At 38.6% G+C, this 14,562-nt stretch overlaps 1 protein-coding gene across 1 annotated transcript in view; it reads right to left on the bottom strand.

The window, feature by feature from the left end:
- GRM5 (glutamate receptor, metabotropic 5) overlaps positions 1-14,562 on the bottom strand; it is a 432,533-nt gene that overhangs the window by 80,015 nt on the left and 337,956 nt on the right. Inside the window, exons 5-6 of the mRNA XM_006759764.1 lie at positions 8,622-8,868; positions 1,962-2,130 (exon numbers count right to left, since the gene is read on the bottom strand). Of these exons, the coding sequence (XP_006759827.1) occupies positions 1,962-2,130; positions 8,622-8,868 (416 nt within the window). The remainder of the gene's footprint in view (positions 1-1,961; positions 2,131-8,621; positions 8,869-14,562) is intronic.

Below are 14,562 nucleotides of genomic sequence, written 5' to 3'. Positions count from 1 at the left end.
CAGAGGGATGTTTGATTGCTAGCTTAGGCCCAAACCCTCGGGAACAAGCCTAAGCCAGCAGGTGGTCATCCCCTGAGGGGTCCCAGACTGCGAGAGGACACAGGCCGGGTTGAGGGACTCCCCCTACCCTGAGTGCACAAATTTTTGTGCATTGGGCCTCTAGTTTAGTATAAAAGTAGCTTTTTATTGTCCTCAAACTGCCAGACTATTCCCTTACCTGCTTTTCTCCATACATTTTGTGTTGCTCAGTTATTCTATTCTATTCCATTGAGTAGTCTTCTGTTTCCAGAAGGATTCAAGTGAAGGGCTAACCCCAATTCTCATGTCTTCCCTTCAGCCCTTCTCTTCCTTGACATCTTGCTTAGATTGACCACTGTCTTACATGCCACCATGCTCTCTGGTTCTCTATTTGTTCCTCACCCTGTCCCTCAAGCACCTCAACTGGGGATTGAACCCACAACCTGGGCATGTGCCAGTAATCAAGTCCTTGATCTTTTGGCATTTGGGTCAACACTCTAACTCAGTGGTTCTCAACCTTCCTAATGCCACGACCTTTTTATACAGTTCCTCATGTTGTGGTGAGCCCCAACCATAAAATTATTTTTGTTGCTTCTTCATAACTGTAATTTTGCTACTGTTATGAATTGTAATGTAAATATCTGATATGCAGGATGTATTTTCATTGTTACAAATTGAACATAATTAAAGCATAGTGATTAATCACAAAAACAATGTGTAATTATATATGTGTTTTCTGATGGTCTTAGGTGACCCCTGTGAAAGGGTTGTTTGACCCGCAAAGGGGTCGGGATGCACAGGTTGAGAACCACTGCTCTAACTGAACCATACCAACCAGGAATACCTTTTCTTCCTGCAGCTTTTTCAAGTTCTCTATTTTGGGCACACATTTATCTTCTCTCTGTACTTTCAGGTGCAGCGATCTTATCACCTCAATCAGTTTCAACTTTAGCTATGTTCAATTCCTAAGTCTGTATCCTCAGCCTTATTTCTCATTGTTATAGACCAATATTTTCTACCATTGATTAGATATCTCAAAACCAACAAGCCCCAAATTAACCCATTGCCTTTTCTCTAAAACTATTTTCAGTTTTTGTTCCTGACAATGGTACTTTCTAGTTACTAAGAGTCGAAATCACAATTGGCTCAAACTTCTTTCTCTTCTCCAATCGTACACCCAATTGGTAGCCAGGGTTTGTTGAGTCTACCTATAATGTTCATCTCAAGCATCTCCCTTCCTCCCTTTCTATTCTCACTGTTTCTTCCACAATTCAGGACCCTCATCACCACAGTATACTTCTAACTTGTTTCTTCTTTCATTATTTATGTTTCAGAACTCTACTCTTGAATCTTCACCTTCTAGTTCATGGTGCAATGTCTGATATTTTATTCAGAAGAAATTTCTCCCTTTATTTTGTATGAACTTATATAGCTCCCCTTTTTTCTTTCTTAATAAAGTCATCCCATTTTACATGATGTTAGTTATCTGTGCCCATGATGTTTTTCCTCATCTAAATTATAACTCTTCTGATAGTAAAGGCATCTAACTTACTTTTTTACCATTGATATAAACCATTACATTAGTAGGAGTTTGATAAATATTTGTTAAGATAATTACCAATTAGTGTAATTTCCAACTGTGAACTATTTATTCTCAGGAAGTATGTCTTTAAAGGCTTACATGAAAGGGTGTGGGCAAGCATGACTCATCAGTTGGTTCAATGAGTTCAAGCACTAAACTATTCAATGAGTTCAAGCACTATTGTGGGTCATACTAGATATCATGAGGAATCAATGAGAAAAAAGTAAAAAACAGTTTCTGACATTAAAAGCTTATAATATAAAAAACAGGTATCTAAAATTTTAAACAACAGCCAAAGATAATGAACACTTCTGGTTCTGAATTTACAACAACCATTAAAGAAACATGGACTCCATTTTACCTTTATCTGGCCTTTCTCACATGGTTCACTGCACACGGATCTGATGATGGTGTTTTTCTTGGACCATACCTCATCATCATCCATTTTTAATTCTCCATTGTCCCAGCTTCCAACATTGATATAATCAAAATAATCTTTTCCCATTTCCTTGAAGTTCATTATTTCATACCTTAGAAATGAGAATGTAATAATTATTCATCTAACAATATAAAATCTCAGCCATGAAAAATCAAAAGATTTCATTCCCAAACAATGTAAAAAAATTAGTGATACTGGAATTTTCCACGACAGTACACTAAGACTAACAACAACAAAAAACCTGTCGGTTTCACTTTGTCTTCAGAGAGACTATTTTTTTTTTAAATTCAAGCATACACCTGAAATAGAAAGTAATCCCATCTGAGAAGGTGACCTGACCTTAGCAGGATGAAAGACAAATTTTGAAATAACTTCAAGAAGTTTAAACAAGTACTGCTCTCAGGGTCCTAAAAAAGATAGAAAGGTTTTCATCTCCACTCAAGTAAAATAAAATTTCCCTTTTCTAACCAAGTGAGAAATTTGGTAAATCTTCAATCTTCAGCTATAGAGAATGTGGGGGTAATTTGGAGAGGGCCTGGTTTTCCTTTCTTACTTTGTCCTTTATCAATGGCAAAAGTCATTCTAAGGATACCTGCAGTGATATTTAAAATAAGTCTGAAAATAGCTTCTAAAGCACCACATGTAATGTAAAATTCCCCAGATATACTAGCACCCTGTGAGTTATTAGCTGTTATTCTTATTTTGAGCATAGGAATAGCGATGTAAAGAGGGAAAATGGATGTGTTTAGGTGATTTTTCTTATATTAAGAACATTACCAGAGAATCATTTCTGAAATAATTTTTCAATCTGGGTACCTTGGATGAGTAGTAGAATCACTGTGTCAGTTCCTATAGACATACCTGTCGGTATGTCTTAGGTGCACAGTGCTTTCACATAGTACCCTCTGATATTCCCTCCCAGGACTTACAGGATTGGCAGATGGGCTCTTATGAATGCCTCCTGCAACCGTCCATGCTCAGCATACTTAGTTATCTGGAATTTGACATGGATGGAAAACTTTCTAGCTTTGGGGTTCAAGTTGCCAGACTGTCATAGTCAGACCAATACTCAGCACATAGATGCTAAGAACAAATCTGACATCAATCTGTTTGGACATACATTGTAAAATGATACCATTCTGGTTTCATTTCCGATCACATGTTTTACTGTAGTATCTTTTTCAGAACGTTAACTCATTCTTAAGTTTTGTTGGCTATTCAGTGGCCAAAGGATAGTTCTACAGTGTTTTATTCGCAGTTGGTAACAATTTTGAGTAGCTGTCCAAATTCCATTTCTACAACAAAAAACACACACCAATCTATAGGATACAAAACTGAGTCCTACATCTTTCCACTCTGCCAGTTACCCCATGGTTACTAAGCTGAGATATTAGAACATAGAACACAGGTAAAAAGGACTCATATATATGATGTCATTGGCTACTTCAAATATATTGGGCTTCTAGCTCTTCAAAAGGTGACTCTGTGAGCAAGTAACTTTTGAACATTCCAGGCTGGGAAGAGGAAAGAAATGTAGGTGTCAGGAGGCTTCTCTCTTTGCTGCTATTGATCTGAACAGATCTGAGGGTTTCATTATTCACCCCCAAATAAGCCATCAATCCAATTCTACCAATTCTTAACTCTGAAAAGATCCAGCCTAAACTGTTAATTCCACAGCTAATGGAACCGAAACTCAGTAAGGTAGTGAGTCTGACCTGATTGCAGAACATGCCAGCAGCTAAGCCAAGACCTAACCTCAGCCTTTAGGCTCCATTATCGAAATCTATTCAAAAGAGCTAAGACATCAATTTCCCATTGTTTAATATTGCAGAAATCTGAACTACTCTACATTTTAAGGCTCTTATTGCTATATCTATTCCCTTTTTGTTTTCTATAGGAGAATTAGTGAAAAGTGAAAGGACTTAGTTTTCAAAAAATAAACATGAAAAAAAATTTGCCACTTCTTTAACTGGCCATAATTTCAAGTTGAAATATCCTGAAGATTTTAAAATATTAATTGTCTACATGGCTAAAAAATCTAAAATACATTTTAACCAAAAGGAAAAATGTGTTCCATTACTTTAGCCACAAAACTAAAGGAAGACAGGGCACAGTTACAGAAATAACTGTCTGAGTGATTATAACTTTCTGAAAATTAAAGCAGGCTTCCCCAGAAATAGTGAGGTTCTCCTTACCCAATGGGCTGAAGAAAGATTGTTGTCAGAGGAATTGAAACATCATTTGGTGGAGGGCATTGTAGAGAGCATGGGATTTATATGGCTTCTAGGGTCCTCTCAGTCTATAATTCTGATGCCAAGGTGATTTTTTTAAAAAAAGTTTGTTTTAAATCCTTACTGGAGAATATTTTTCCATTGATTTTTTAGAGAGAGAGCGGAAGAGAGGGAGGAAGGGGAGAGAGAGAAAGAAAAAAAAATGATGGGAGAGAGACACATTGATTGGTTGCCTCCCTCACGCTCCCCGACCTGGTCAGGGATAGAACATGTAACTGGAGTATGTGCCTTTGACCGAGAATTGAACCCACAACTCTTCAGTCTGTGGGCTGACACTAACCATTACCCCAAACCAGCCAGGTCTAAAAAAAGTTTAATCCTTAAAAATGTGGTAAATATTCTGTTGGTCAATGTAATGGGCTCTCCAAACACTGGTCCCTACAACAAAGCAATTATAATGACCTATGCCTTTGGGGTGGTATAATCACAGAGTAAAGGAGACCACAGAGTTGGTTTGACCAAAAGTTATGCCTACAGTCTATAGAGTCTCATTTTCCTGTTACTAATTGAGTATGTAACCTTGACCATTCCTCTTCCTTTCTCTGAAACTCAGTTTTCTCCCATGGAAGTTAGCATGTTGAAAAAGGTCATCTGTATGACCCTTCTATGGACAGGGCCACATAATAAGAATTGGTGTGCAAACCAGCTCAGTATCTGCACATTTCTAGGGTTCTACCCTTGTTTACTACTTGTCACTCTAATTTTGTCCATCTGTTCCTCATTTCCTGTCTTCTTTTGGGATAATTTGGGTTTTAGAATTCCTCTATTGCAGTGGTTCTCAACCTTGGCTGCACATTAGAATCACCTGGGAGTCTTTTATAATCCTGATTTCTGGGCCTCATCCTCCGCAAATTCTGTTTCTTTGTTACTAATATTGTGGCCTCACCCCATAACAAAGAAACAGAATTTCCGGAGGATGAGGCCCAGAAATCAGGATTTTAAAAAGATTCCCAGGTGATTCTACTGTGCAGCCAAGGTTGAGAACCACCACCGCTCTATTGGCTTTTTAGCTATTCCTCTTGTATTAAAATTTAAGTGGGTGTTTACAGGATTACAATATGTATTCTTAATTTATCTTATTTTCTATTTAGTTAATGTGCCACTTAATGTAAAATATAAGAACCTTGCCCATGTATATTTCTATACCCCCTTCCTTCATGTTGTCAAATATTTTACATTCACATATTTTCTATTCACTTATAAATCTCACAATATAATGTTAAAATTTTTGCTTTAAGTAGCGATTGGTCTGACATTGACTCTCCATGTTTCCTCTGTCCAATTATGGTCAGTTCCAGACCATGACAATGCCTCTGAAATCTGTTTCCAATGAACTCTCTATACCAGAGCTTGGAAAACTTTTGTTGTAGAGGGGCAGACAGTAAATACTTCAGGCTATGCGAAATTGCCTCTGGTTTGTGGAACTTCTCTACATTGCTAGTGTCATGTGAAAGCAGCCACAGAACAGTATCTAAACAAATGAGTGCAAATGTGTTCCAATAAAATCTTATTTATAAAGAGAGCAGACTCTCATTGACCTGCAGACAATAGTTTGCTGACCTGTAATCTATATACCGTTGATGGAAAATAGTAAAGGTCCACATTTCTTAGCTATAATTCCGAATTTCTTAGAGCTCTGAAAACCAGGTTTTTTGGTGTGTTTTTTTGTTTTACTTTTACCTTCACTTGGCAGTATAACAGAAGCCTATCTGAACTTACCTAGTGACAGAACCTGGCCCACACTGTCATGAGGCTGCTTATAGTCAGTCTATTTATCACACTTCATGTGAATATTCATGTTTTGCTGCAGAAATATTAATGTGTTGATAAAGAAGTGCCGCTCCACAGCATGCCAGAGGCATTAGAGGCCTGTATAATCTTTTGTACATTCAAACATTTTGAATTCTGTAACACAGCTGGCACCAAGGTTTTCCTTAAAGAATTGTGAACTGATAGGACACTAATTAGATGTGAGGTTGAAAAGCAATGATTCTAGTTTACTCTCCAATGACCCACAAGTGTGTGTGCCTAAGTGGGCTGCCACCTCTCCCAGCTTCCTCTGTTTAGGCTCTGGCTCTGGGACTCTGGCATTTTAAGGGAACACTAGACCACCCCAGGTTCCTCTGGTTTGGAATGCCTTTGATCTAGCAAAACTATAACTTTTAACCCGGAGAACTAACAACATAATGCCTTCAAATACATTTACTAGAAAACAATGGCTTTTAAAAATTGTGATCCTGGTTAATTGGCAGGGTGTTGTATATGGTTAGGAGTTGAAGCCCAGCAGGCTGAGTAAGAATATTGACTACCATTTATTAGAACGTGTCTTTGGGGGTGAGTTACTTAACCTTGTGAGCCTCAGTGTGTAAACCTTAATCTGGAAAAGAGAATAATAATATTACTTATCCCGTAGAATTCAAATGTAGAGGATTTAGCTTAGTGTTTGACCCAGAACACACACTCAATAAATGTTAGTTTTATTTATTTTGTAAATATAACTGGATTTGTTGGAAAAACAAAAAGTTTCAAACCACTTTTTCCTAAGTCTGGCTCATGCGCTCAGAAGCCAATTCTGATAATTTATTAATGAGTTAATATAATACCCAACCTTAGTAATGCATGGAAAATCTCTAAACAACTGTGAACTCCCAGAAATTGTTTGTAAAACATTAGGTATGTTACTATTAAGAGAATATTTAGAAATTTTATCTGAGTCTTAAAGAGATTCATGCTCCAAAAAAAGGTTAAGAACCAGCATCGGAAATGTATCTCATTACAGCATATTTGAAGGATTATAAATGAGACAGTGACTCGTTAAGATTTCCCATTGGAATAGAACTGAGCCATTTATTGACTATCTGCTTTGTGGAACTGGCTTGCATATATGAAATAAAAACTGAATGGTGAAGCTGTAATCACAACATCTGTGAACAAGCCCAAGCTGATGTCAGTACGGTGAGGATGCATACAGGACTGCTAAATCCATGTGCAGATACCAGAGCACGGGCCTTGACCTAAGCCCAAAGACTGAGCTCATTGGTCTACCTGCCCCAAGAAGCATTACAGCAGATGCCAATTTTGACCCTGGGTAAATGCTTGTATCTCTCCCTCCCACTCTGCACCCTTGACTCCCTGTAATGGATAAACTGAATAGCCAAAAATTAGAAAACCACATGTGAAAAGTCAGCTAATCTTAGCTAACAGCCTGTCTGGAGCAATAGTCTTCACATCTCTAGAATAGAGAAAATATCCAGCTTTCCTCTTGGCTGCATGACTTGACACCAGCTGTAACTGAGAAGTCCAGTTTAGTATGAAATGGTAAGGGCTGCATCAGAGACAAGCTCCAGCTTACCTCAGGAATATGGGCCAAACTAACCCAAGGTGTAGACACCTAGGTGATGAGTCCTGGAGAGACTCTTGAAACTTTTTGGCACGGTCAACTGCAAACACTGTGTAAGGTCACCTCCTGCAAGCCCAGCTGTCAAACATAATCTGCTGTAGGAAGAGTACCTGGAATTTAACAGGGGGAGACCAAAGGACCCCAATTGTTCTGCAGCAAGGCAGAGTGAAGACCCAGCCTTGCTACAATCCAGAATATCATTTCAATGACACTGTCTCATGGATTAAAAGTTCCATGTGAAGAGTCACTTAAGAATTTGGAGTATGAAATAGATGTGAATTCTGATAAGTTCTAGGTACTTCAGGACTTTCTCTGGAGGCTGACCTGTAATTATGTGTAAGTTCATATTTTCAGACTCCTCTCTATAAGTAATGGAAGGTGAAATTTCAGAGAAAAAGGCAATTTAGTCCTTGAGAAGGGAGAAAGTGCTCCAGTTGGAGGATAAGAAAAGAAAATATGACTTGTAACTCTCTGTAGGTACAGGAAACAATATAACAGTGCCTCATGCCTATTTCTGGAATACCAGAGATTGAATTGTTCCTGTTTCAGAATAGCTTCATGACCCAGGAAGAGATCAGAATACAGGGAATAACATGGCAAACAGAACATGTTTTTGAAGATCTATGATAACGTGAGGCCCCTGCTTCTATGGTTACATCTCTGAAATATGGGGATGATCCCAAGACCATGTCTTGCACATCAGCATCAGTATGTTTCCCTGGTCACAGGAAATAGGGCTTTCCCTCTCTGTCTCTTCTCACTTTGTGATGTCAGAGCTAGTCAAACATTACCAGGATGCCTGGATAACTACCAAGGATATAAACAGGCACCTCAGGATCAAGAGATGGCTGTTGTTCAGGACCTACTATCTAGAGGGCAATTGTAACATACCTTCCTGGAGAGTCCCCATTCTCATCGAATAAGATCATATCTCCGGAAACCCCAGTAAAATTGGTTTTCATCAGGGAGTCCAAAAGTTTCTGTCCATCGATGGGCTTCATTGCATCACACAGGCCCGCGTAGCCTGGGCAGAGGGACATCTGCATATTGTGAAGGCCATAGGCCATGGAGTAGATCGCATTGATCACAAATCCCATTTTGGAATCTTGAACGTGATGTGTTCTCAGAGTCAGAGAACCTGTTGGGAAACAAATTAGAAATTAACTTTGAGATTTAATTCAATGATAAGTACATCTAAGACTCTGAATAATTTTGAATAATTAGAGAATGCAGTGGAGTGATATTATAGCTAGAAACAGAGGTGAAACTATGACCCAACAGCTAACATACTATGACTAGTAATTGTCTTCTACTTCTTGTATATGTTTCCCCCCCCCTCACAATCCCAAAGGACCTGAATCCCTAACAGCACCATGGTTCACTTACCCCTTTACCCAACTCTGGGAATGGATGCAGGATAGCGCTACACTTATCTACCACAAAACTTATCTCAAGGATGGGTTAATCTCCCTGAACACAGCTGTGATCACATACCTCAACAAATCCTCAACAAATCTCCAGTGTCTAAACTATTAAGTTCTTACTTAGCTGAGTAAACTAGATCCTCCACTATCTTGCCTCAACTTACCTATTTAGATTTATCACCTGCCATTCCAACCTCAAAGCATATGCTCTCCATAAATTAGACTATTTGGAAATTATTAAATATAACATTTAAGTTCCATTCATTCATTAATTAATTCAATAAACTTTTATTGGAGTCTCTGTATATTTAAAGCTATATGGCAGATGAGCTAGGGAAACTACAAAGATGAATTGAACATGGATTCTGCACTTAAGAAGAAACTTGCTGGATAATAGAGCTGAATTACATAACTAAAGTGAAAGGTATAAGGTGGTAAATCTGTTATATAAGTAAGTGGAGTTAAAATCCATAGAGGCCCAAGGAGGGGGTGATCCCTTCCAAAGAAAGGCTCTTGGAAAGTGGCATTAAAGAATTAACATTCAATATGGGTTATTGAATTCAACAGATATGGGGTGATTGCTCAAAACTTGCTGAGGCTGGGGGACATAATGTTGAACAAGAGAGACGTGATTCTTGCTCTTGTTTACTTAGAGTCTAGAGGGCAGATGAGCATCTGGCTTGACAAGTGCTGAGGTAGGACTGAGTCAGGAAGAGCACCAGACCCAGAAGCTCACTGAGGCTGAGCATTATGGCTGAGTATCAGCTGGATGAAGAGTAGAAGGAAGAGGATTCCAAACATGTCTGAAGGTACACAGATGAGATAGAGCACACTGCGTTTGGGAAACTTTACAAAGATTGAAATGGCCAGAACACGGAATGGGAGGTAGGAGAATGGGGAGAACTGAAGTAGTAGAGGAAGACAGGACTGATTAAGTCACTTTAAGTTTGCTGCACTTTATTATAAAACTATGGAGATCCTTTATAGTATTTAAACTAGGAAGGAACCTGAGCAGATTTCTATTTTAGCAAGTCCTATCTGGCTACAGTGTAGAGAAAGATTTAAAGGGCTGTAGGAGTGGAGTCAGGAGGCAATGCAACAATCTCAGTGATAGCTGAAAATGACCTAGTCTAGGGCAGAGGACATGGTTATGGGCAGGAGTGTATAGGAGGCAGAATTTACTACCAGGTCCAGTGACTGAAGAATGCAGAGGAATGAGACATATAGGAAGACCATGGTAATAAGGTGAAAGGAATATTAGAGGTTTGTCATTTGGTGAAAAGTTTTCTTTAAGTGGGATAAAAAGGAACTCTTTCAAGATAGCATGGTTCTTGATGAGTTTTCAAACTGTAGAGATATATTCTCCTGTTCTTTTTTTTAAAATTAAATCTTTATTGTTCAGATTATTACATTTGTTCTTTTTCCCCCCATAACTCCCCTCCTTCCAGTTCCCACCTCAGCCTCCGTCCCACTCCCCACCCACTGTCCTCATCCATAGGTGCACGATTTTTGTCCAGTCTCTTCCCATTCTCCTGTTCTTGATTACTGGCAAAAATGCTAACATTCTTAAGTTTCCCTGAGTGCTAGTACTGAGGATCACTAGGAAAACTAGCATAATTAATCCTGACAAGTATAAGAAGAGGAAGCCTGCTTCCTTTTCAAGACTTGAAGCTGGCCCCAGGCTGCCAGCCAAATCTTACAATTTCCTTCTCTACACTGAGTATATTCATAGTTCTTCATTTCCCCATCTGCTGCTGGAAATTCCTCTAGGTGCTAAGTCAAATATATTGGGGGCACTTTTAATTCCTCTCTTTCCTTCCTAACTTCTCAAATCTTATTTGATCTATTTTCTAAAGACATCAGAATTAAACCATTTCATATAGATCTACCTCTGCCAGGTTCACAATATATCATTTCCTGCCTCGATACAGCAATAGCCTTTTAACCGGTCTTTTTTTACCTTTGCCCATCCTCCTTCTACTCAAGCCAATTTTCAACACAATAGCCAGAAAAATTCTGTTAAAATATGTCAGATCATGACACGCCTTTCATCAAACTTAACCAGTGGCTCCCTTCTTACTGAAAGTAAAAGTCAAGTCCTTACAGTGACCCAAGGAGTCATACAGAAGTTTAGCTCATGGTGCTCCACCCTTACCCTTCTGACTCCTTCCTGGTCCTCTGCACTTAAGTTATTCCTCTCTAGGCACTCTAATCTCCTCCGTGATCCTCAAATACGCCCAGGAGTGGTTCTGCCTCAAGGCCCTTGTACTTACTGTTCCTTCTACCTGGAATGTGCTGCCTCAGAGATCTGAAGAGCATCCCCTCCCCAATTCAGGTCTCGACTCAAATATCGTCCTGTCTGTGAGACCAACTCGAGATATCCTGCCTAAATTGCATTGCCACCCCTCTCTTTCCACACTCTGCCTATCTCCTCCCCCAATATTATTTTTCTCCTTACCACCACCTAAAATGCTATATATTTTATTTATTTGTCTTAATAATGGTCTGTCTCATCTACCCACTGAAATGAAAACTCATGAGATATGGGATTTTTTTCTGTTCTTTTCACTACTCAGTGCCTAGAATAGTGCCTAGAATAGTGCCTGACACATAGTGGGTCTCAACAAATATTTGCTGAAATAATTAAAGAACTGTCCCTTCTAACTAGACCATTACTACTATTTTCTTTTCCTCCTTGAATGTACTAACACTAATCCTACCTACTTTCAAAGGCTCCAAGAGAACTTCCTTCATGAAGACCACCATGATTGCAGATCCTAAAATTAAGCTTGCCCTTCCAAACTCTCTATTACTTTCTCTACTCCTCTCACAGACACCTTGAATACCTTACTATAGCAATGTACGCACACTTATGGGACAGAGAATTTGAACTATCCAGTCCCCAATTTAGTCAATTGCCTACCTTCCTCTGTTTAAATCTTTAAATAGAGGCAGAGATACTCACCTGATTGATACTGCTTCCAGAAAAACAGACTAAAAATAGGCCATCTTTGAGGTCATCTCCAAACTAACTATCAGAATTCAGCAATGAGTGTTTTTATGTCTATTAAACATGTGGTAGTTGGTTCTCATTCTTTTATTTTTCGTCTTATGAGCAGAATTGAGAAATCTAGGTTTACATTCCTATTTTATGTCTTCCTAGCTCTGTGACTTGAAAAAGTTACTTAACTCTTCTAAGATTAAATTTAATCATTTGTTAAATGAAGACCTTCACCTTGCAAGGGTGATATGAGAATTAAATGTTATAGGAAAGTCATAAGTACCTCACAGAAGGCCTGGCACAAGGTAGGTCCTTTATAAATAGTAATTATATCCAAATGTACTAGTAAATCATAATAACTTTTAGTCGCTATGTTTTATGGTTAAGACTTTGGAGAATAAAAGCAAGCCAAAGGTCTCCTCTGATGTGATGCTCTCAGGCGCTCATCTTTCAGGTTCTCCTTCTGATTTTTTTATGCCTTGTCTATATAGGAGACAGCAACTGGCACTAAGGCAAAACTTGAACCTTATTCACTTGCAAATAAAATCACAGTGCTTAGGGCATGGTTCCTGCATTCTTTATTGAATGGGTGCAAGAATAAAAATTTGCATTTGTTTGGCAGTTGTCAAAATAATTTTTTGTGTGTACCAGTGATGTGCATCAATACTGTGTCCAAATTGTAGAGATAAAAAAACTGATGTGGAGATAGGTTAATTAGATTTTCCGAGGTCACACAGATAGTAAAAATCAGAAGTAGACAAGAAATTCTAGCGCTAAAATTAGTATCTTTTTTTGCTATACAACATTGCTTTTCACTGGAAATATGCACTCCCTGAACAACATAGTGTATCGCCCTATTAAAATATTTTTAATTAAGTGCTAAAATTAGGGAGAATAAACTAGCAATAATATTGGATCTTTCCTGGAAAATGCTTTGTGTCTGTCCCCTTGAATAGTGCTCACTGGTGGGCCCAGGAATATATAGAAAGAGCTGACCACCAGCAAGAGCTTGAAAACCAAGAAACACATGTGTTTGTGCACAGTCTGTTGAATCGTTTATTATTTATTTAAAATATATTTTATTGATTTTACAGAGAATTGATTTTTACAGAGAGGAAGGGAGAGAGATAGAGAGTTAGAAACGTCGAAGAGAGAGAAATATCAATCAACTGCCTCCTGCACACCTCCTACCAGGGATGTGCCCGCAACTAAGGTACATGCCCTTGACCAGAATCAAACCTGGGACCCTTCACTCCGCAGGCTGATGCTCTATCCACTGAGCCAAACCGGTCAGGGCAATCATTTGTTATTATTGAGTATCCGGGACCAACTGGGCTATTTGGGGAACATTAGGGTCTTGTAGAAGTTCCTGGTGACTCTTTGCCCTTGTCACTTAAAGATTTCATATGATTACAAATTAAAAAAAAAAAAACTTGCTAGAAGAAACTAATGGAACTTTAGCCTTTGTAATTTCTCAATTCATTTTGATACACGTATTTTTTTAAATTAAATCTTTATTGTTCAGATTATTACAGTTGTTCCTTCCCCCCCCCATAGTTCCCATCCACCAGTTCCCACCCCACCCTCCGCCCTCACCGCCCCCCATTGTCGTCATCTATAGGTGCACGATTTTTGTCCAGTCTCTTCCCGCATCCCCTTCACCCCTTTCCTGCCCAAGAATAGCCAGTCCACTCCCTTTCTATGCCCCTGATTCTATTATAATCACCAGTTTATTCTGTTCATCAGATTATTTATTCACTTGAATTTTAGATTCACTTGTTGATAGATGTGTATTTGTTGTTCATAATTTGTAACTTTAGCTTTTTCTTCTTCTTTCTCTTCTTAAAGGATACCTTTCAGCATTTCATATAATGCTGGTTTGGTAGTGATGAACTCCTTTAGCTTTTTCTTATCTGTGCAGCTCTTTATCTGACCTTCAATTCTGAATGATAGCTTTGCTGGGTAGAGTAATCTTGGTTGTAGGTTCTTGCTGTTCATCACTTTGAATATTTCTTGCCACTCCCTTCTGGCCTGCAAAGTTTCTGTTAAGAAATCAGCTGACAGTTGTATGGGTATTCCCCTATAGGTAACTAACTTTCTCTTGCTACTTTTAAGATTCTCTCTTTGTCTTTTGCTCTTGGCATTTTAATTATGGTGTGGTCCTCTTTGGATTCTTTTTGTTTGGGGTTCTATGTGCTTCCTGGACTTGAAAGTCTATTTCTTTCACGAGGTAGGGGAAGTTTTCTGTCATTATTCCTTCAAATAGTTTTTCAATATCTTGCTCTCTCTCTCCTTTTGGCACCCCTATAATTCGGATGTTGGTACGCTTGAAGCTGTCCCAGAGGCTCCTTACACTATCTTTGTATTTTTGGATTCTTTTTTCATTTAGCTTTTCTGGTTGGGTGTT

Source organism: Myotis davidii, unplaced genomic scaffold (genome assembly GCF_000327345.1).
Source record: "Myotis davidii unplaced genomic scaffold, ASM32734v1 scaffold657, whole genome shotgun sequence".
In the NCBI taxonomy this organism is placed as follows: domain Eukaryota; kingdom Metazoa; phylum Chordata; class Mammalia; order Chiroptera; family Vespertilionidae; genus Myotis; species Myotis davidii.
The sequence above is the reverse complement of the archived record's forward strand: the minus strand, read 5'-3'. Positions and strand labels throughout refer to the sequence as shown.